The sequence below is a fragment of the Lissotriton helveticus genome, chromosome 2_1 (assembly GCF_964261635.1).
Source record: "Lissotriton helveticus chromosome 2_1, aLisHel1.1, whole genome shotgun sequence".
Lineage (NCBI taxonomy): Eukaryota > Metazoa > Chordata > Amphibia > Caudata > Salamandridae > Lissotriton > Lissotriton helveticus.
The window spans coordinates 1,729,119,708-1,729,143,204 of NC_136059.1; the positions used below are offsets into that span (position 1 = coordinate 1,729,119,708).

The following is a 23,497-nucleotide window of genomic DNA, read 5'->3' on the forward strand; positions in this document are numbered from 1 at the left end:
ACAGCAGAGACATGCCAGCCCACAGTTGGTGACATCCCTAAGTCACGGTCCCACCCAGGGAAGGCTTAGAGCAACACAATGGCAAGTACACTAGACGCCACACCCACGGGTGACACAGAATTCACGGTGCTAAGCTGGAATGTGAATGGCCTGGGGTCGAAAATTAAAAGAGGTCTAGTTAGTGAGTACCTCAAACGACTGACACCAGACGTCGTCCTCCTCCAGGAAACACACCTTAGAGGGAACCAATGCGCATTTATTGCGCGAGGAAGATATACTGTCCTGGCTCATGCAGGATACACGGCAGACTCCAGGGGGGTGGCGATCCTTATAAAAAAGTCGGCGCCATTCACGATTACACGCACTTGGTTAGACCCACAGGGCACATATGCGGGAGTCCAGGGGTTGTGGAGAAGACGTAGGTTCACGATAATATCAGTGTACGCCCCACCCAAGTTGCAGTCTCTCACACTGAAGGCGGTTGCTACTATCCTACTGGACACGGCTGACACAACTCAAGTAGTGGGGGGGGACTTTAATGATGTCATGTGCACCACACAAGATAGATCGGGGACTTCACGCTCACTGGGGTCCACAACTGCCCTAGCCCGGCAAATGAATACCTTCGGCCTCACCGACATATGGCGTTGGCTCCATCCAACACAGGTAGCCTATTCCTTTTACTCCGGGGCACACAAGGTCTTCTCCAGGTTGGATTATATTTTTATGTCCAGGCAGGATATCGCGGTCGGAGACCTAGCAGAATACAAGGCGCGGGGGATCTCCGACCACTCCCCCCTATTAGTGCAGGTGGGACGAGGCAGAGGGGAGAGGCAGTCACAATGGCGATTAGCGGCATGGGACATCCAAACTCCGGAAATACTTAAGGGCGTGCGTGCGGACATACGGGTGTACATGGCCGAAAATGAGGGTTCAGTGGACTCTGGTGTTACCCTCTGGGAGGCAATGAAACCAGTCCTGAGAGACCGCATTCAAACTAGGCTGGGAGATGCTAGGAGGTCGCGTCAGGGTCAGGTAGCGAGTGAAGAGGTCTCCATTTTAAATTTAGAAACGGAGTATCACCAACAGAAGGGCGAGGCCCGCCTCAGGAAATTGATTGACGCACAGAGACGATACAGGGAATTAGTCACGGATGAGGCGCGCACTCAGGCACTGGCGACGTTGCATCGGCTATATGATGTCGGTGACAAGTCGGGCAAACTTTTAGCCTGGCTGAGTAGGAGGGAAACTGCAGCGAGATGGGTGGATCAGATCTCGTTAACAGGGAACAGGCAGGTAACCACGGATAGAGACATAGCAGAGGCCTTCGCGGCCTATTACGAGGACTTCTACAGGGCCAGGGACCTGGGCGACAGTGAGGAAGCCCAACGCTACTTAGGTGATATGGAATTGCCGACGTTATCCGCAGAGGCTACTGCAGCCCTGGAGGCGGATTTGACGCTGGACGAAATCTCTGAAGCTGTAACGGCGTTGAAACCGGGGAAGACTCCCGGGCCCAATGGCTTCCCGGCAGAATTTTTTAAACGTACGGCGGATCTGTTACAGCGACACATGAAGACCCTCTTCACGGACGCATACCATGCAGGGAGTTTTCCGACAGATCTAGCCTTGGCCACTATTATCCCAATATACAAAGAGGGCAAACCCAAAAACGACTGCTCCTCCTACCGCCCAATCTCCCTCCTAAATACGGAGACGAAAATACTGGCCACTATCCTGGCTCGGCGGTTACGACAGGTGATAACGGAGTTGGTGCATATGGACCAGTCCGGTTTCCTTCCGGATAGGGCGACCAACTTAAATCTCCGTCGCACTCACAACTGGCTACAGGAGGTCCGTGAGAGAAGTGAACCCCACTGGTTCCTCTCATTGGATGCGGAGAAGGCATTTGATGCAGTCCACTGGCCCTTCCTGATGGAGACCCTCCGAAGTTTTGGGATTGGACCCAAATACATGCAGTGGGTCTGGCTCCTGTACTCCAACCCGAGGGCGAGAGTGCGGATCAATGGACGGTTGTCCCGTGAGTTCCCCATTGGTAGGGGTACACGCCAGGGCTGTCCATTGTCCCCCCTCCTGTTTACCCTTACGATTGAAATTTTAGCGATACGGATTAGACAGAATAAGGATATCAGAGGTTTTAGATGGGGTAATACTGACGGCACGCAGGAAAAAATATCTCTGTATGCCGATGACGTACTATTGTTCGTGACCGACCCAGACAGGACAATTCCAGCACTGTTCGGGGAGCTAGGCGGATTCGGGGCGAGGGCGGGACACACGATCAATTGGCACAAATCGGTCCTTTATGACCCACAAGGCAAGGAGCGTCATGAGTGCCTTCCAGGGCAGCTTATTCATACGAAAGACGGCTTCCAATACCTGGGCGTATATATAACGCTAGACAAGGAACGCTCCTACACTGCAAACGTAGCTCGGATAATGGTAGAAACAAAGTCAGAAATGGACAGATGGAGGCGACTCCCGCTCACCCTATTGGGTCGAGCCGCACTGTATAAAATGGTCCTACTACCCAAGTTTCTCTATGCACTCCAGAATGAGTATTATCCCCTACCGTTGGCGACTTTGACTAAAATACATGCGGACCTGCGCGCCTTCCTGTGGCTGGGAAAACAACCTCGTGTAGCCCTCACCACGCTGCAGCGCCACCAATATAGCGGGGGTATCTCGCTTCCCAACCTGGAGGCGTACTACTGGGCGGAACACCTCGCCCCGATTAACGAGTGGCTACATGCGGCGGCCGATCACCCCACCTATGCACTGGAAAGGTCTCAATGGTCACGCAAATCTATATTACATTACCTCTATGGGGAGACGGTAGGCCGGCACTTCCTTCCCGCCACTAGGATAACGTTGACGGCGTGGCGTAGGGCAACAAAAAGAATGGGTTGGGACAAGAGGGTTACTCGTCAGACACCACTGTGGTGCTGCAAGTGGCTAGGAGAGCTGAATAAACTGAAAGGCTTTAGGAGGTGGGATGACATAGGCATCTCCACGGTAGGAGACGTGATTGCAAAAGGGGAATTAAAGACCTTTCAGGCACTCAGAGCAGAATTTGGCCTACACACTACTCAGTACTACAAATATTTACAACTGAAACATGCATGGAGCGCACAAAACATTACACTGGCAGATCTCCCAGAGTACACACCACTGGAGGGTAGACTGCTGCAGGAACAGATGCAGGGTGGGGCGATATCCCTAACGTATAAGACTCTAACCAACAATATGCTGGGTGACCTGCAAGCCCTACGAGATAGATGGGAGGCGGATGTGGGGGATATGGAGGATTTAGACTGGGAACTCGCCCTCATGCACCCCCGTGAGGTGGCTATTAAGTCCAGACTCCGCCTCATACAATTTAAAATACTGCACAGATCTTACTTTGACAGGGTACGACTCTTTAAAATGGGTAGGATACCAGACACAACATGCCTTAGATGCCATCGACACACAGGTGATTTCTTCCATACACTATGGGGGTGTGAAATAATTCAAGAATACTGGGAGGAGGTGTTCCGGGAACTGGAGAATGTATTGGAGGTGGCCTTACCACGTGACCCTAGACTGGCATTGTTGGGTACGATCACAGAGGTGGACCTGCCCCGCCCCTTGACTATCTTTCTGGTACTGGCCTTAGTGGTAGCAAAAAGAGACATCGCAAGATGCTGGGGAGCGCCCGAAAAGCCGAATATGGAAGAATGGCGGAGGGGATTGGATCTGTACATGGCGGCGGAGAGAGTTACTTATCGTGCACGGGGCTGCCCCAAAAAATTCAGGAGAATATGGGCTAAATGGAGACAATTCCATGGACTAGACTGAGACCTTGTGGACTAGTAAAATGTGGGTGGGGACCACCTGGACGAGATGGTGTGCACAGGGGGGACTCATGAGTATTATGTGACTACATTAATACCTGTTCTTGTGTGCGAGATTGTCGGGTGAGACACGTCGAGAGAGGGTGGGGACCAAGGGGTAGGGGGGGGTGTGAAGGGTTGGCGGGAAGCTGTTCCGGGGATTTTGTTGGGTTTTGGTTTATTTGTTCTTACTCTTGCTAGTTTGAAAGCAAATCTTTTACTGCAGGGTATGATATGATGTAATTACTGAGAAAAGTTGCGTTCCTGGCGGATAGGGCGGAATGTTGACACCCTACCGTCTGTCTGCCTTTTTCCATAGAGGTGATACTACTGATGCAACAATAAAAAGAATTTAAAAAAAAAAAAAAAAAGAGAATCATAGGAGGATGTTGGATGAAGTATAATGGTTCATCAATCCAGTAGCAATTAATAGGATTGATGAACCATTGTACTTCATTTCAGAGTGTCAAGGGTACGGATTTGCCAATGGCAATGAAATAGGGCGGCAGCCCATAAAGCTAGAGCCATCGGAGGAGCATTGAAAGGACAAGCCACACACAGTTCATCTGTCCTATGGCAATGGAGGACTGAGGTGTGTAACTGCATCGTAGGCATGTAAGAGCAACTGTTTTGGGACGCCCTAAGAGTGGGAGAACATATTTTTGAGATGCCTCTAATACCCTACTTACTACATTCAGGGCAATCAAGAAAACAGGATCCACACCACGGCCTGTAATGTGCGCCATATAGAATAAAGGATGTTCATTGGGCCTTCAGAATAGGGTGACCAACCGTCCGTAAATTTCACGGACAGTCCGTAATTTCGACCATCTGTCCGTTGTCCGTGAAGGATTCTTTAACGGACGCCATTTGTCCGTAATTTTAACAGGGCACGGTCGCACCTCCCTAAAGCCGGCACAGCTTTCACTCACCTCCCTTCTTGACATGACGCATTCAGGGCTGTTTGCATCTGAATAGATGCCCCTGCTCCTGAAGCTGCAGCCCCCACCCCTCACACCTCCAGTCCTTGATGAGCTGTTAAGAGGTGCTTGAAGGTGACAGAGGGGGGCTGCAGCTTCAGGAGCAGGGGCATCTATTCAGATGCAAACAGCCCCGAATGCGTCACGTCTCTGCAATTTGTGTGAGACATTCCCTTTCTGCCCAGGGCCCCAAACATCATACAACTGGAGGAAGGAGGAGGAAGTTTCCACACATCCTCTGGGTGTCACAACATAACAAAGTTTGGAGCAAAGTCAAATAGGAAAGATTTTTTTTAAGAAATTTTTTTTACAGCTCCAACTAGAAGCTGCAAACATAAAAAGTGTCCAGCATTCATTGGCTATCGTGGGTGGGATTGGGCGGCAAAGAGATTAACTGCTTGTTCATTGCACGACCCCCAGCTAATAAGTCACACCAGCAAGGCAGAGAAGTGCAACGCACTGTCACGCACCCCAGCAAAACACTCCCCTGACACTCCCACAGCCATCTAATCGGACTCAAATATGATGCTCAGGTGTGCTACCTCTCACCCTTCCAATGCAGACGATGCTAAAGGTGACAAGTTAAGTGTATCACTTTGGTCATTAGGCACAACACCAAAACACTTCCAACACAAACACACTGCTATTCAACATCCTTCCAACCAAGCACACCCAAAGTAGTAGACTGCATTATACCGATTACATAGAGGCAGCACGTGGTTCTCTTCACAGCACAGAGCTTGATTACTGTCACTAAATTGTAAACAAACCTCGATTCTTCAAACATGAAGTCTTTAATGTAATAAAATAAAGAAATGGCACAATCGCACCCACACTGATTAACAAAGTATGGAGGACAATCAGTTAAATCAGTTCTCTTGGAGTATCTCCTGTAAGTACTGTACATCACAGTGGGGGATGGCAAAACTAACATTTTGGAAAGAGAGACTGACCTCATTGTCTTGTCCAGGAGAGGGCGAGGAGCCCTACCAAGATGTTACTAGAATACCGCATGCCCACCCCTGTGCCCACCCTGGTGGATCCTGTTCCCACTCCTGCCCCCCTACCCCCCAGTGATGGCTCCTGTCCCTCCCCCTCTCCCCGCCCCCCCCCCCCCCCCCACCTGTGGTGGATACTGTCTCTGCCCTGGGTGGCTTCAGTCCCAGTCCAGGAATAGCTCCTGCAGCTCAAATAGGCTCAGCTCAAAATTAATATGAAAAGGTGGGCGAGTGAGTAAGTGAAGAGATGGGTGGATGGCTGGATGAATTAGTGAATGGATGAATGAAAGATTGAATAGATGGATAATAAAAGAGGATGGATGGATGGATTGATGAGTGAGTGGTGGAAGGATGGAAGGGAGAAAAGGTAAATAGCTGGATGTATGGGTGGAAGGGTAGCTGGATGGGTAAAAGGGTGGATGGATGAGTGAAAGGATGAGTGGGTGGGTGGGTGGATGAGTGAAATGATGGAGAAGTGTGGCTCACTGGTTAGAGCAGGCAGACCCTGAAGCAGAGGTCAGACCCGGGACCAGGGTTCAATTCCCGACGCGGCAGGGTCTCGAGCTCAAATGTCCACGGACTCGATAATTCTCGCTTCGGTGCCTGACCTAATCATGGGTTCACACTCTGCAACTCTGGGCATTAAGCTTGCTTAATCTCCACAACGGCCCCCCGCGGCGGGATGCCTGGTTTTCACCTTGGGGATGCCCTGTAGGGGCTATCTCACAGGGAAAAGCCAGGACGGGTTCCCAAGGCAAAGCGCTTAGAGACCCCTGGGTTATAAGCGCTATATAAATCCAAACATACATACATACATACAAATGATGGATGGATTGATTAATTGATAAGTGCAAGGGTGAATGGATGGACAGATGAGTGAAAGAGTGGATGTAAGGATGGATGAATGAAAGGGAGGGTAGATGGACTAAAGGATCAATAGATGAGTGAAGGAGTGAAAGGATAAATGGATGAGAGAAAGGATGGATGAGTGATAGGGTTAATGGATGGATTCATGAGTGGATGAGTAGATAGATGGGTGGGTGGATGGATGGAAGGAAAGATTGCTAAGTGAAAGGGACGATGGAGACAGAAAGGGAGGATGATGGATGACTGAAAGGGTGGAAGGATGAGTGACTGGGTGGATGGATGAGTAAGAGATAGGATGGCTGGATGGGTGAAAGGGTAAATGGCTGGGTGGATGAGTGAATAGATGGATGGGTAGAAGAGTGGATGGATGAGTGTACAGATGGCTAGGGTGAAAGGGTGGATGGATGGATAAAGGATGGATGAAGGGATGGATGAGTGAAAGGATAGGTGGAAGGATACATGATGGATAGGTTTGCAAATGGTTGAATATGTTTGGATATGGCTGGGCTTACTTATATACTATTGCGCGACCTCTGATGTGTCTGTAAAACTTATCCAATTGTCCTGAAGTTTTGTCCTGAATTTTGACCTCCTGTCCTGAATTTGTGTCCTGAATTTTGACCCTTTGTCCTGAATTTTTACACTCACTGTCCTGAATTTGCACCAATGCCAGTTGGTCACCCTACTTCAGAAGCGGATTAAAGATGTTTCCGTTACCAGCCTACCCAAAGCAGGTAATAAGCTCTCCGCATAACTAGTAACTCCTCTTCTGTCGTACCTCTTCGATCTTTCTCCACTGCCTGGTGGACGCCTGGGAGTCATATAATGTCCTTAATAAAAAAACATAACATATCATGGAAATGGAAAACACGCTCCACTCTGGAATCCTAGTGCTTCCGATGATTTTTCTTTTTACAGATTGGAAGTACTGGAATGATTTTCTATTTTGAGAGGGGAAGTTATTTAGCGCAGAAATCTCTGCACAGACATCATAAAAGTGTTCATTGAGGGGAATCACTATTCTGGGGAGAGTAAATATGATATGACTTGGATGTACACCATTTCCTTTATCTGTGCGTGAAGCACCGAGTAAAACACGTTTCATCTGCACTATGCTGCAAAGTTCGAAAAAAATGGTTCCTGAAAGAAATACAAAGCATTTACCACCTATTTCAAGTTGAAGCGTTTAATCTACAATGATAATGTAAGGAAGGTGCGCCTGATTTGAAAAGCACTGACCACAAGCTTGTACTGGGCAAAAAAGGACGATTATGGGCGATTTCCTTAGTTTTGTATTTTAGTATGGTCTATTGTTACAAATATGGTTTTTGATGTATGTGATTTTTTAAGAATTCCTGAAACCGACAAGCAATAAATATGAATCACTTAAGTGTAATATAAGGAAGAAAAGCAGCGTCCTTTCAAGTCTAGCTCTCGTTAGACACTTGCTTGGTGACGGGGTGAGCCGCTCTGGCATGCTTTGTACTGTAACAAAAGAACACAGAAATGATGATAGGGCTATAGGGGGACTGAAACTAAAAATGTAGCATGTTTGCTAGCATGTGCATACAATTCCCTTATTCGAAGATTATAATTGGACTATCTGGTGTTTTCCATGTTGCTGGTGTATCAGTTTTACACATGCCTGCTGGCCTGCAACAAGACAGACGCTGTGCGACTTGATAGCTCTGCAGTGCATGTTCACATATCGATTCCACTAATGCGTCCAGACTACAGTAGCTGCTAATGTTATTTTTAAAACTATTTACAGTAATTGGCAAGGAAATGGAGTCTGGCCCAAAAAAAAAACACTCGCAGCTGGTGAGGCCACTTCCTGCTGTATACGATTACTACTAGAGTGGGGGTGGGGCCACACAGGTGGGCGTTTTGCATCTGGAAGATAATGCTCATGAAGCAGAAAGACTACACTGTGATTGGACACAGGAGAGACGTGAATAGGGGGCTTGTTTGGCAAAGCTGACCAAGTGGCATCCCTACCCAGCACTGTGTAGGATTCCCCTGTAAAGCGGTCTCTGCTGCCCCTCACCAGCGATGGCCGGGTGGTCACCGATGTCCTTTTGGGTGAAGGCGTTCCACTTCTACAAGAGAGGAAACAGAGTATTTACACACAAAACCAAAGAAAACAGGAGCAGAAAGCAAAAGAAACCTCACACGTGTGCAGCAATGAAGTGGAAAAGTGTTCTCCTCTTCAACACAGCTTACGACTTGCCAACACAGTTTACCACTTGCCCACAAAGCTTACAACCACGCTCACAGCTTATCACGCACCCACAGCTTACCACACAGCTTAAAATTTGCCCACACAGATTCCCGTGCACCCACACAGTTTACGCAAAAGGTTTTAAAATAAATATTTGTAATCGAGGTCAGGGAGCCATGAAAATGTAGACAAAGGCTTTAAATCAAGAAACTGATCTATCAAAAGACATTTCTTGCCAGATAAGAAAGCAAGCAAGCAGATAAGGAAAATGTTCCTGTGAGATCTAGCTATACATCATACTTTGCCAATCCACCGAAAGGGATCAAAGTTATAAGTGATCCAAAAACTCTGCAACATGAAAGGAAATTGAACCACAGCCACTCTTGCTGTTGCCGACTCTGCACGGTGTGTATTTGAAGATTACATTGTGTATGTATGCAGACACGAACAGTCACTCATACCCCAGGCACAGATATCTGACCTACTACACCTCTACTCACACGCTACTACCTCTAGTAATAACCCTCCCCTTCGCACTCCCCATAACTTTCTAGCCTACCTGGACAACCTCACTACCCATTGTCACCTGCCATCACATTACACAGTGGATACCAGCCGCTTTTAATTTCCCAATGCAACGCCACCTCCTCAAATCACCCAAGTCACCTTACTGATGGCCTAGAGAAAGAACTCTAAACACAAGCCTCTGAGCTTTCGCATCATAGTCCTGCCTTATTCTTGGTCTCACTTTGTTCCTGGCATGCCCCCTCTGTTTGTAACCAGACATCGTTTTATCACCACCTTGTTTGGCACTCACATCCCTGCAATGTACTGCAGAGAGATCAATGAGACCTGGATTCTCCTCTCAGACTCCGCCAAACCAGCGGCACTCTGCACATTGTGCCAGCTTTTATCATATGCCCCACCATGCTCCTCAACAAATCGATTACAACCACCCTCACTAACTACCTCCCTTCATCTATCGAATACTACTCCACATCTTCAATGCTTTCTTCAAAGCATACAAACAGGACTACCCCCGCCCCCTAGGCAGAACTGATACATTCTCTGACAATCTTGACACTATTTTTGACTTACTTGTACCTGCCATTTCAGTCATCCTCCGTAGTGATGTAAATATGACTCTCAATAATCAACATATTCTATTTTCACAATTTCTCTCTCATCACTCGCTAAACAACACACATTTCGAACAAGGCCCGAGTTGAAAAAACTATTAATTATACTAATACCGAAACAATTTAAGCCACTCTACACCTACAATTGTCCATTCTACATCTACGACTGTCTCATCTAGCCTCTTTTGACAAAATACTTGAACAACTCCTTCAACCATCTCACACACTGGCTTCGCCTCACTCACACCTTTCCACACGTTTCCATGTACATTAATGGACAGAGGCTGCACTGTTGAACAATCACCTTTATCACCACTGCCCAAAACAATCACTTTTTGTCCCCAACTCTTATTTCTTATCTATCTGCCGCCTTTGACAATACACTGTTAACGGACCTATTCTAATACATTCTTTTCAATCACTAGTCATCGCATGGCTAGTAAACAGATTGCTTGACCACTCTCTGTTCCTGGGACTTAAGCTCCCAACACCCACTTCACAGCCAGTGGATAACCAACAGGACTATTACCTTGCCCATCACACTTTTCTCACTCTACACTACCTCCTTCAAGGACATTATCTCCTTAAAACTTGTAAGGAAAACGAGCTGTCATACACGGTTTTTTATGATATGGTTTTTCCAATTTTAACAGAAAATTTAAGGTCCAACGAATGTAGAATTAGGATTAAGTATTTTAAAATTCTATTAATGTCTTTTTTATTAGGATATCTTGGCTGTAAAACATGTTGCTTGGTGTAATGGTTTTATGAGAGACCAAACAATTGAATAAATAAAAGTAAAGCTATCTCCTTATTTGGGTTCTCATAGGCCCCACACTGATGCTAGCCATATGTTTTTCTTTTTTTCTGCCATTCAACCCTCCTTCACTAATGTTCCTCAGTGTGGGACTGGATGGCTTGACAGTTCCCTTTATTAAACTCCTCCAACGTTTGCCTGCTCCGCTAGAGCACTTGGGGATCTAATCAGCCCTTCCATGAAAACGGGATCATTCATAATCACTACAGCCACTGCAGCACGGTATCAAACACTGTACGTATGCACGATCTACTGGATACCCCATTCAACACAGCTAAAACAATCATCAACTAGTACTTGGCAGGATGCAAGTCTACCAAGTAGGTCTTCCTTAAAGATTATTTTGGACAAGTTCCTTTGCACTGGAATCTGCTACAGTCTATCCACGTGTAACTGGAAGCAAGCTGGCAAGCTCTCTGCCAAAAAGGGTCATATGCAACCTTGTGAGAGTTCCAGTGGAGAAGTGTGGCTCAATGGTTAGAGCGGCAGACCCTGATGCAGAGGTCTAGCCTGGGACTAGGTTTCAATTCCCCGCCTCGGCAGGTCTTGGGCTAAAAAATTCCACGGACCTGATAATTCTCGCCTCGGTGCCTATTCCAATCATGGAGTCCCACTCTGCAACTCTGGGCAATAGCTTGCTTAATATCCACAACGGCCCCCACAACGCTAAGAATGCCTGGCCTCCACCTTGGGGGTGCCCAGGAGTGGACACCTCACAGGGAAAGCCAGGATGGGTTCCACAGCAGTATTCGTACAAGCGCCTTGAGACCCTTGCGGGTGAGTAGTGCGCTATACAAGTATCAATTTACATTTACATTTACATTTACATTCAATAGCCGCCAATCGCCTCTATGACAGTCTACCTCATTACACACTGACCCAGAATCTAAAATATTCGAACGATAATCTCCTAGTCTCCCCAAAACCACCAAGCGCCTTACCCAGTTTCTTTCTTTTAACTTGTAAACCCGCTATACCAGAACTCTCTGAAATGCCATTGCCCGCAACTCTACAGACCCAAGTGTTTAGTTACCCAACTACCCTATACTACTGTAAAAATTAGTATTTTTCATCGGTCTTCTCTTTGATCATATATGTATGCCTTTTTTCACCAACGATTTCCACACAAAGGCACAATTACATTACACCACAACTAATCATTTTAGGTCAATGCCATCCATCTAACACCTATGATCTATGTACCAATTAGTGTGTCTTTTGTACAACGGTACGGGTGAGGGAGGCAAATTACTAAGCATGCTAATAAATTATTAAGTAAATGATGTCAGATTTACTTAACGCTTTCCGGAAGCTGCACAGCCTGTAACCCCTGAAGAGGACTTCAGTTCTTCAATTTACAGGTCTGTGGCCACAGGAGATACTTGAAATGCAAGCATTTACAATGCAATAGTTCTCGCACTGACATTATTTTGAGCTGTTGGCATTGTAAGTTTTTCTTTGCTTTTTTATCCTTTTGTGAAGTATTAATCAAATGGTGTAATGCCAAAAGGCAATAGCTCACTTTGTTGTTATTGTCTAATCTATTGCATTGCATTTGTACTAGTGTGAGTTTTCTATTGTAAATTGAGTCTTTTAGTTATGAATTGTTTCTATATTATATAAACTGAATGCATTAAAAATGGTAATACCCACTTATTTTGGGATAAGGTCTCTGAGTGTATATTACTAATCACACATTAAAGGTAATATCACACGTAAATCCACACAGTGTACTCACAACTATCTAAAGTAATAGTCCCTTACACCTGCACTGTAGTCATAATAATCTCACACCTATATACACAAGGACATTGATCTCTGGATAGGTTTCATAATTCTGTGATGAAGCTGCAATTAAGGATTGGGCCGCTACCAGTTGTGAAGCTTTCTGGTAGCCGATTAGAAATAGTTTAAATGACAAATGCCCCAATGCAAAACAGAACTACATTGAGGCTCATGTTTTATTAAGCAACGCGAGGCGGTTTTGTCAAAATAGGAAAATATTCAAATTTTAAACAAGTTAGTAAAATGATTAATTTTTGGTTTGCTGAATCTACTTGTTATAGAGTTTACTGACTTTGTATTGCGGTTGTTGCATGTATCACAAATGTGTGTAATGACTGGCCAGCTGCGTTTCTTTCTATTCTCTTACCAGAGCAGCATTATTAACAGACCCCCACGCTACCTCCACACTTGCACAAACTCAGTTGCGAGTGTACTGTGACCAGAGTCGGTACTCCGATTAAGTGGAATATGGTGAAACGGTCCCTAAGCACCGTGAACGCATTTTGCGTGTGCGCAACTCCTGCGACCTACGCCGAGGCTGAAATTCTTATCCAAGTTCTGGAGGTGCGCTTGTCAGTGGTACTGAATCTGGGGCCGGCGCAGTGCGATCCCCAGCACAGACCACAGGGACGCTCGCTTCTTTGTTCTGCTTGTGTGTGGGGCTGAGATCTTGGCGTGGTGGTATGGGGGTATACACTGCTGGACCCCACTTGTGCCAGGGGCAGCAGGCATTCCGAGTGCTTGCAGGTGTACATGTTGACAAACCCATGTGTGTAGCACTCGGAGCTCCCGGGGTGCTCGTTTGGGTACTCGAGGACGCACAATGAGTCCATGCTCTTGTGAGCGATCTCCTGGAAGTGCCATCCCTTCACTGCGCGTTACAGTGGCGGTACAGGTTTAGGCACCCTATGTTGTCTCTGGTGCCGCTCGTTTGGGGGGGTGGAGGGGACTATCCCTTCAACATATGCTTGGTGGGGATTGAGGGAGACGGGGTCTAGGTTTTTTTCCCCACTGTGTGTGTTGCTGCGAGCTCCTTGCAGTCCTGTACCTCAACTTTGCACCTAGTGTGATGGTGTGTATGGCTTTCCTGCACACTTCTGACAGGGTGCTACTGGCGTTATGTAGGTGTTGTGTGCTGGTTTACACATCGAATAAACAGTGCTAAGAAGGTGTGCAAAACTACCGAAGTCCCGTCCCTTTAACTGGGGCTCCCGAGCTGTTAGGGGGTTCAGGTGCGAGGTCCCTACAGAAAAGTACATCTCCGCACCCCCAGCGTGGTGGCGGGGTGCAGGTTTTGGCCTGCTGTGTCCTGCGCACTTCTGACCGCACCATCCTTTTATCAGGTGCTGTTCGAAAGGGGGGTGTCCGTTTTGGAGCTTTTTCCTAACCGCAGCATAAACCCATTGTGTACTGGTAGATGGAGAAAAGGGGTAGCGGGGCGGGCAGTACAGATGTGCGCCCCTGTCTCTTCACCCGGTCTCCCTAGTTGTTAAGAGTAGTCTTGTTTGCGCACCGTATGCCTGTAGCTGCGCGCTCATGATGGCCCATCCTTCCAGCAGGAGCGCTCTGCAGCGATGTGCAGCCTCCAGGCTCCTTGGCATGCAGTCTGAGTGCGGCCCCGCCCCTTCCCACCCTTCACCCATGAAGGCTGAGCCGGCTGCACTCTCTGGAGCGTCTCCGCAGATTGTAAATCGCTTACAATCCCGGAGCCCGCCCCTCCCTGCAACTCTGAGACACCAATCATCCCAAATTACACGTGTGCATCGCGCGGCTGCAGAGCCGGCCAGGAGCGGCTGACGGTGACACCTCGGGCAGAGCCTGGAACTCCGGGCATGTACAGGCGGCCGTGGACACACCCCATCCCTGCTCGGACATGGATCAGTTACTTGCAGATCCAATAGTTCTGGACTCATTCATTAAGGCTCCGTTCGGCAGTGAGTTCAGTGGGGGCTCTGTGAGCGGAGGCTCAATCCGCCACGTTCACAGCGCGACCCGGGAGATGGCCTGCTCCGAAAGTGAAAGAGTGCCATGCGCGTTGTGCGACGGAAACATGATCCGTCACTACACGCCCCCTTGAGATAAGAAATAGCCTCACAACAGCAGTAAAGGAAACGATCCTGTTCGGCTGGGCCATCCGAAAAGGAGAAAGGGCAGCAACAAAAAAACGAGTTTCCAATAGCAGGCCCCCGTTTAGCATAAACGGTGACGCGAGACAATGAAAATGATGGGTGGGGCTTCACGTCCCCTTCAGAAAACTCCTCATCAACAATTTAGCCTTGCGGGTAGAGCTGTCGACCTCGAAGCTCGGGAGCCGGGTTCGAGTCTCAGCAACGACGCTCAACATCCTGTGATTCTGGGCAAATCACTTAATCTTCCTGTGCCTAACAAAAATGAATGTGTCCGTCTGTAACGAAATTGGTACTCATGTAAAGCACTGATACCCGATGTCTCGGGTCTAGTACGCGCTATATAGAACTCATTAAAAAAAAAATATATATGTCTTGCAGAGCGAACAGCGCATGCACGCTGCAACGCTAGAAGAGACTAAAAAGAGAGAAAAAGATCATGTTATAGAAAAAGTACCTAAAATGCATCTGTGTTGCACTCCGGAAAACCAACCGGATCACCAATCGACCCCTGCCCTCACCACGTCTTCAACAAGGCCGACTCCATCATCGCACCCCATCTCCGGGACATCATCAACGCCTCCTTCGACACCGCCACCTTCCCAGAGAGCTGGAAGCACGCCGAACTCTGCGCCCTACTGAAGAAACCATCAGCGGACCCCACCGACCTCAAAAACTACCGCCCCATCTCGCTCCTTCCTTTTCCTGCCAAAGTCATCGAGAAGACCGTCAACAGACAGCTGGCCGCATACCTCGAGACAAATGGATCCCTTGACCACTCGCAGTCTGGCTTCCGGGCCAACCACAGCACCGAGACCGCCCTCATCGCAGCCACCGACGACATCCGAGCCCTGCTCGACAACGGGGAAACAGCGGCCCTCATCCTCCTGGACCTCTTCGCAGCATTCGACGCGGTCTGCCACCGCACCCTAGTGCAGCGCCTCAACAACATCGGAATCCAGGAGAAGGCACTGGAGTGGATCATCTGCTCCCTCGCCGGAAGAACACAGAGAGTCCGCCTCCCCCCGTTCAGATCCGAGGCCACCGAAGTCATCTGCGGCGTACCACAAGGATCATCGCTCAGCCCCACGCTGTTCAACATCTACATGAGCCCCCTCGCGGCCATCGCACGCCAACACAACCTCAACATCATCTCCTACGCCGACGACACCCAGCTGATCCTCTCCCTCACCAACGACCCCGCCACTGCCAGAACCAACCTACACGAAGGGATGAAAGACGTAGCTGAGTGGATGATGAACTGCTGCCTAAAACTGAACTGGGATCATCACCCTCCGCCTGGGACGACTCCTGGTGGCCCCCTGCCCTGAGCAACGCACCCAAACCAACGGAACCCGCACGCAACCTGGGCTTCATCCTGGACTCCTCCCTCTCGATGACCAGACAAGTCAACGCAGTCTCCTCGTCATGCTTCAACATCCTTCGCATGCTAGGTAAGATCTTCCGGTGGATCCCCACCAAAACCAGGAAGACTGTCACCTAGGCCCTTGTCACCAGCCGACTGGACTACGGTAACTCCCTCTACGCCGGAATCACAGCCAAACTTCAGAAAAGACTCCAGCGCATTCAGAACACCTCAGCAAAACTCATCCTGGACATCCCCCGACACAGCCACATCTCCGGACACCTGAGAGACCTGCACTGGCTCCCCGTCAGCAAGAGAATCACGTTCCGACTCCTCACCCACGCACACAAAGCTCTCCACGACCAAGGCCCCAGATACCTCAACGACCGCCTGACCTTCTACACTCCCACCCGCCAGCTACGTTCGACCAACCACGCCCTCTCAACCGTTCCCCGCATCCGAAGAACCACCACGGGAGGAAGATCCTTCTCCTACCTGGCTGCCAAGACGTGGAACTCCCTCCCCATCCACCTCCGCCTTACCCATGACCACCTCTCCTTCAGGAAGCAACTCAAGACCTGGCTGTTCGAGCAGTAGCGGAACCCCTTCCCCAAGCGCCTTGAGACCCTCCGGGTGAGTAGCGCGCTATACAAATGCTTGATTGATTGTTATTGTGCTTTGGCACCAAATCAATACAATGTATAAGGCACAACTGTTAATGAATTTTATAATCTGAGCTTTCATCAGTGCTTACCATTTGGCAGGAGACAAATCTCAGAGTTGACTGCCGGCCTCACCATCATGAAAAGCGGCCAGCGTATATTAACTTCCACTGAGCTTGTTTTCTTTATAGCACACACTTTTCTAAGCACAACAAAACCTTTCCCAAGTTCAAGACACATAATACGGTGAACAACGGTCGTTTTGAAATTATATAAAAAGAAAAGTTCGCAAAGTTCTGTGTTGGACTACAATGATCGGATTGTTGCCTCGTGCTTTAAAAATATAGTACAAAAGTACTCGGCGTCAGGAATTATACACCCTGAGATAAGGAGCGCGCTCTTAAAACCAGTCCAATATCAAACCGTATTTAACACTCTTAATTAATGCAATCCTCGGCAGTTGCTGTTCCATGCATGCGAGGGTGGATATAGAAGTCGGAGCTGAAGCCATCACAAGAGGGTACCAGACTACCTGCTACTTCCCCTTGTATCGGCAGCACGATGCAACAAAAAAGCCAGCAAGACTTCACATTAGTCCATCAAAACTGCTCCCCCTACGACTTCGCTCGCTGCTGTTAGAAAGGGGGTGACAGCTATTGCATCTAAAATATTTGCCAAGTGGAAAGCGCTTTTTCATCTGCGCTTCAATTCACCTCACACTAGGCTGTACAGAAACATTTCGTAACATAACAAAAAAGTTACAGTTTGAAGTCGCTGATGGCGGAGTTCAGGAGAAATGTGCGCAGCTCACTTATTTTTAATTGCACTAGATGAGTGAGAGTACCCGATTTCAGGACAAACCACTTGAAAGCCAGATGGCGACCTGTCCTTCGAAATAAGATACTAAAGGAACAGAATATAACTACTAAAATGTCCACTAGGTGGCACCAATGCCTCATGTACAGGCTAAAAACAACGTTTCTAACTCTTATTCCGCGTCATTTAAAAACAGTACCTACAAAGAATTAAATTTGTGCTAGGGATCCCCTGGCCGCCTCAGAAAAATACCGCAGGTCCAGTTCACGGTTTATATTCTCGCTTAGTGCTATATTACCGCCACCCTCGGATTCCAGTGATGACAATATTTAATGCTCTCACGTTTCCCATGGAAGATGTTCATGCCAATGTTAGCTTTACGAGGCCTCGAGAAGCCCGTGTAAGGTACATGAATACCCAGTGCTACTGCCCAGGGGCGGCAAAATGGGCGAGAAGGTGCGGCGATACCACGCTTGGAGATTCAGTAATATGTTTATGTATTCCCATCTCATCTGCTTTTCAGGTTTAGCGCCCCCTTCCTTCACCCCGTCCGCACTTGCGCCTATAAATAGAAGGAGCTGAAGTGTATTCTATTTACAGCTGCTTTTAACCTTAGGATGCACTCGAAGGCTCGTGGAGAGGAGCGAGCGAAAGTAAACTCCGCCCGTCTTCGACCCAGCAGCGGATCTCAGTGCAGTTATCACCCCCCACCGCCCTCCGTATAGGACCCAAATAGCATACAAAAGGCACTGATCTGCAGCTACTACAGACATGTATAAACAAAAAGATTCTATCAAAGTGTAGTGATTTTTATTATTTTTATTAAATACTGTGGGTGAAAAAAACTAATAGATGAGCTCTCTCTTAGGGTGGTAAAGATGGGAGCACAGTGTGCTTTTTAAAATACCCCTCACACACTAAAAAAATCCAGTAGTGTCATGCTTCATCATTGGGGTCTTCCCGTCCCTCTACGGGGCGGGGCGTGCTACGACCTGACCGACTACGCGGGAGCACTAGTATAGTGACAGGACTATGTGACTGTGCAAGTGTGGGTGATGTCAGTGAAGTGTAGGGACCTAATTATGTGTGGGAATAAAAAAATTAAAAATCCTCTGGCTAGTGGAAAAAAACAATTTATTCACTTCCCTAGCTGGGGACGTTAAGAAGGGGGTTTTGGGGTAGAGCAATTCGCTACTACCTGGTCTACATGTTTCGTAGGCAGTCCCCTACTGCCTACTCATCAGGACCTTCTAATGGTCCCTACTGGAACAAAGCTCAGTTGCTAAATGTAATAAGCCTGTCGTCCTAGAGACCAGCAGTAAAAATCCACTGCTAGTTTCTGCTTCAGGGCATGAGCTGGCCCTCTGTAAGCAAAAGGTTTCAAAAATAATGACCTGAATGTGGTCTCTGTAAAATAAGGAGAAAAAAAGGGAGAGAAACATACAGAATTATACAATGATACTGTAATCTGTCTGTGAATGCTCATTATTGTTGGCGCCACAGGAGTTGCAATTGCCCATACCACAGATGATACACGTAAGACTTTATGGACAGAATGATTGGTCAATCCTCCATCCCCTAAATGTTTTGTTTCATAATGAACATTGTCACGCCCCTTTTGATATAGGCTGTTTTTATGGCGCGAATGATAATGCAATCTGCCATCCCCTATATGTTCGTTGTTGTCGACGAACGTAGGGAAGCCCCTTGTAATTAGGGCTGTATCCATCATCAACATACACACACTCTCACGACTCAATACATACAACGGAACTCTGCAGGGTAAAAATAGAGGAACCCGACTTGATCAATAACTGTAGTGATCTGAGGAACGATCGTTCTAAAAACCAAGGGGCACACCCCAATCATAAAGTAGTGTGCAATACATACTGCTGTTGCGCAGAAGATATGCCCCATGAGCTGGTACTTGGTAGGTATTCAACGCGGCGTCCTGAAAAGAGAGAGACCGCGCCCTTAGCAAACTCGTCAATATACACCCATGTCATGTAGCCCTCGTCTTGTTAGCCAAGTGTTTAGCGACTTTTGGCAAAGTCAAATACTCACAGTGACCGCTATATCATTAAGGCTTACTTCTACCACGAGGTACCGCTCCGAAGACTAGTCGCGTCTGCGGCTCAGCGGTTAAATGAGCTCTGCTTACGCGCCTGTTTCGCTTGGGGAATCTCCCGCAAACGCTAGAACGCTCACCCCAAGATGACCGCCCTGGAATGGAACAAGCGTGTGCTGAAAACGGAAGTCTGTCTTCCGTATCCATTGGGAGAACCAATGTGATAGAATAGGAAGATACATTTTAAGATATATTTTAAAATAGCAAAATATCTCCTCCTCGCCCCCTGCATTAATACCAAGTTATCTGGAAAACAACTATGTTAATATATTACAGAGAAAAATGTTAGCTGAAATGCAATATAATGAAACCGGCTCCTGAGTGGCTCAGGGATGAATCTTTTGGCCGAACAATTATATTACCCATGTTGCCACAGATAATTAAAACAAAGATCAATATGATAATATATTACACAGAAACATGTTGTCCAAACAACAATGTTGTAACACGCTTCCTCGATTTCCCAGGGGTTACTGGTGTTGCCGGACAATTATCTTAGATAAACTATAGATCTACTTGGGATGCATACATGTCCGGATGTCTAGTAGGTTATAATGACGGGGTGCCTCCAACCGCAGGATTGGGACCTTTAATCCCCAATGTGTAACAAAATGTGGGCAATGGGTTGTGGGATGCTAGGGTGGATATTATCAGTGGATCACTGATAGGACGCAGGGGTCTCCTCGAGGCCACGGATGGACTGCCTCTCAATGGGATGATGGTGCGAGGCTTATAGCTGACCCCACGGAATTTCATCGTTCAATCCATGTTTGTTTGACTGGACACGGAAAACCCATCTCTGTTCTTTCTCTAGTAGATGTTTCTCATTGTCAATCTGTTCGATGACAGTCCAAGTGATGTCCTCAGGTTTGTGCCCACTTTCCAGGAAGTGGTTTGTCAATTTCGTACTCGCCTTTTTACATTTAATGGTGCTCTTATGTTCGCCTATTCTCAATTTCACTGCCCTGCTTGTCATACCAATGTATTCCAGATGGCAGGGGCAAGTAATGAGATAGACGACGTTCGAACTGTTGCAATTTGTAAAGGCTCTTTGTTCCCATGAGGTCCCGTTGTTGAAGGTTAGTTTTTTGCTCTTTTTGGTCAGGCAGCATACCTTACATCCGCCGCACGGGTAATGCCCTTGTACAAAGTTGGGATTGATTTGGGTGTTGGCTTTACTGTCCTTTGGTCTCGTGTGTACTAGTATATCTCTGACACTCTGTGCTCTTTTGTGTGAAAACATGGGTTTAGGAATGTCGAGACCTCCACTGTTCAGAATTCTCCAGTTTTTGTTGATGATCTTGCTAACTTGGTTGGAATTGGTGTTATATGTTGTAACACATATTGGTCGCTGTACTTCCACTGTTTTCGCTTTTTCTTCCAGGAGGCTGTCTCTGCAGTTGTTTCTCGCTCTTTTATAAGCTTGGTCAATGGTTCTCTGTGGATAATTTCTCAGTTGTAACTTTTTCCTCAGGTCATTAGACTGCGCTTTGAAACTAGCGACTTCTGTTCACAAGAATCTCGAGAACCCACCAGGGAGACCCATAGTATCAGGGATTGGGTCAGTTCTCGAACCAGTTTCTAGGTTTGCAGACGCATTTTTAAGACCAATGGTACAGAGGACATCCACTTACCTGAGAGATACAAAAGATGTGTTAAACCTACTGGAAGAGGTGTCATTTGACCCAGAGACACAACTCTTAATAAGCTGTGATGTGGAAAGTCTGTACACGAGTTTGCCACACAACGACACCTTGGCAATTATTGAAGATGTACTTTTTGCCGACGACTGGGAGTACCAGACCCCACGGAACGTGGTTATGGAATGTTGCTCCTTGGCACTTAAGGAGAACTTTTTTGAGCACAATGGGACCCTGTACCTCCAAAAACATGGGACCAGCATGGGAAGCACATTTGCTCCAAGCATAGCTGGTCTCTATGTTCACCATCTTGAGGAGACGAAAATATTAAGTACCAGCAACCCCTTCCGACAAAAGATCTTGACCTGGAAGAGGTACATTGATGATATCCTGATCATCTGGGATGGAGATGATAAGACCGCCCAGCAGTTCCTCACGTGGCTCAACTACCAAGACGAGTTCCTTAAATTCACCAGTGTCACTACCAAAACCAATCTGGTATTTTTGGATTTAAACATCTTTCCCAAACATGGAAGACTAATGTCAACGACACATTTCAAGAGCACCTCTAAGAATTGTCTCTTGTTGTATCAGAGCTTCCACCCAAGGCATCTGAGGGATAATCTACCCTACGGTCAATTTCTGCGACTCCGTAGAAACTGCACAGAAGTCGCTAGTTTCAAAGCGCAGTCTAATGACCTGAGGAAAAAGTTACAACTGAGAAATTATCCACAGAGAACCATTGACCAAGCTTATAAAAGAGCGAGAAACAACTGCAGAGACAGCCTCCTGGAAGAAAAAGCGAAAACAGTGGAAGTACAGCGACCAATATGTGTTACAACATATAACACCAATTCCAACCAAGTTAGCAAGATCATCAACAAAAACTGGAGAATTCTGAACAGTGGAGGTCTCGACATTCCTAAACCCATGTTTTCACACAAAAGAGCACAGAGTGTCAGAGATATACTAGTACACACGAGACCAAAGGACAGTAAAGCCAACACCCAAATCAATCCCAACTTTGTACAAGGGCATTACCCGTGCGGCGGATGTAAGGTATGCTGCCTGACCAAAAAGAGCAAAAAACTAACCTTCAACAACGGGACCTCATGGGAACAAAGAGCCTTTACAAATTGCAACAGTTCGAACGTCGTCTATCTCATTACTTGCCCCTGCCATCTGGAATACATTGGTATGACAAGCAGGGCAGTGAAATTGAGAATAGGCGAACATAAGAGCACCATTAAATGTAAAAAGGCGAGTACGAAATTGACAAACCACTTCCTGGAAAGTGGGCACAAACCTGAGGACATCACTTGGACTGTCATCGAACAGATTGACAATGAGAAACATCTACTAGAGAAAGAACAGAGATGGGTTTTCCGTGTCCAGTCAAACAAACATGGATTGAACGATGAAATTCCGTGGGGTCAGCTATAAGCCTCGCACCATCATCCCATTGAGAGGCAGTCCATCCGTGGCCTCGAGGAGACCCCTGCGTCCTATCAGTGATCCACTGATAATATCCACCCTAGCATCCCACAACCCATTGCCCACATTTTGTTACACATTGGGGATTAAAGGTCCCAATCCTGCGGTTGGAGGCACCCCGTCATTATAACCTACTAGACATCCGGACATGTATGCATCCCAAGTAGATCTATAGTTTATCTAAGATAATTGTCCGGCAACACCAGTAACCCCTGGGAAATCGAGGAAGCGTGTTACAACATTGTTGTTTGGACAACATGTTTCTGTGTAATATATTATCATATTGATCTTTGTTTTAATTATCTGTGGCAACATGGGTAATATAATTGTTCGGCCAAAAGATTCATCCCTGAGCCACTCAGGAGCCGGTTTCATTATATTGCATTTCAGCTAAAATTTTTCTCTGTAATATATTAACATAGTTGTTTTCCAGATAACTTGGTATTAATGCAGGGGGCGAGGAGGAGATATTTTGCTATTTTAAAATATATCTTAAAATGTATCTTCCTATTCTATCACATTGGTTCTCCCAATGGATACGGAAGACAGACTTCCGTTTTCA

The 23,497-nt window shown here is 47.1% G+C and overlaps 1 protein-coding gene across 2 annotated transcripts in view; it reads right to left on the bottom strand.

Annotated features, from left to right (window-relative positions):
* The window catches only part of FSD1L (fibronectin type III and SPRY domain containing 1 like), a 377,078-nt gene that overhangs the window by 88,299 nt on the left and 265,282 nt on the right, over positions 1 to 23,497 (bottom strand). For both annotated transcript variants that reach the window (XM_078676672.1, XM_078676671.1), the window contains one exon: positions 8,740 to 8,840. In XM_078676672.1, coding sequence (XP_078532798.1) covers positions 8,740 to 8,840 — 101 coding nt within the window. The remainder of the gene's footprint in view (positions 1 to 8,739; positions 8,841 to 23,497) is intronic.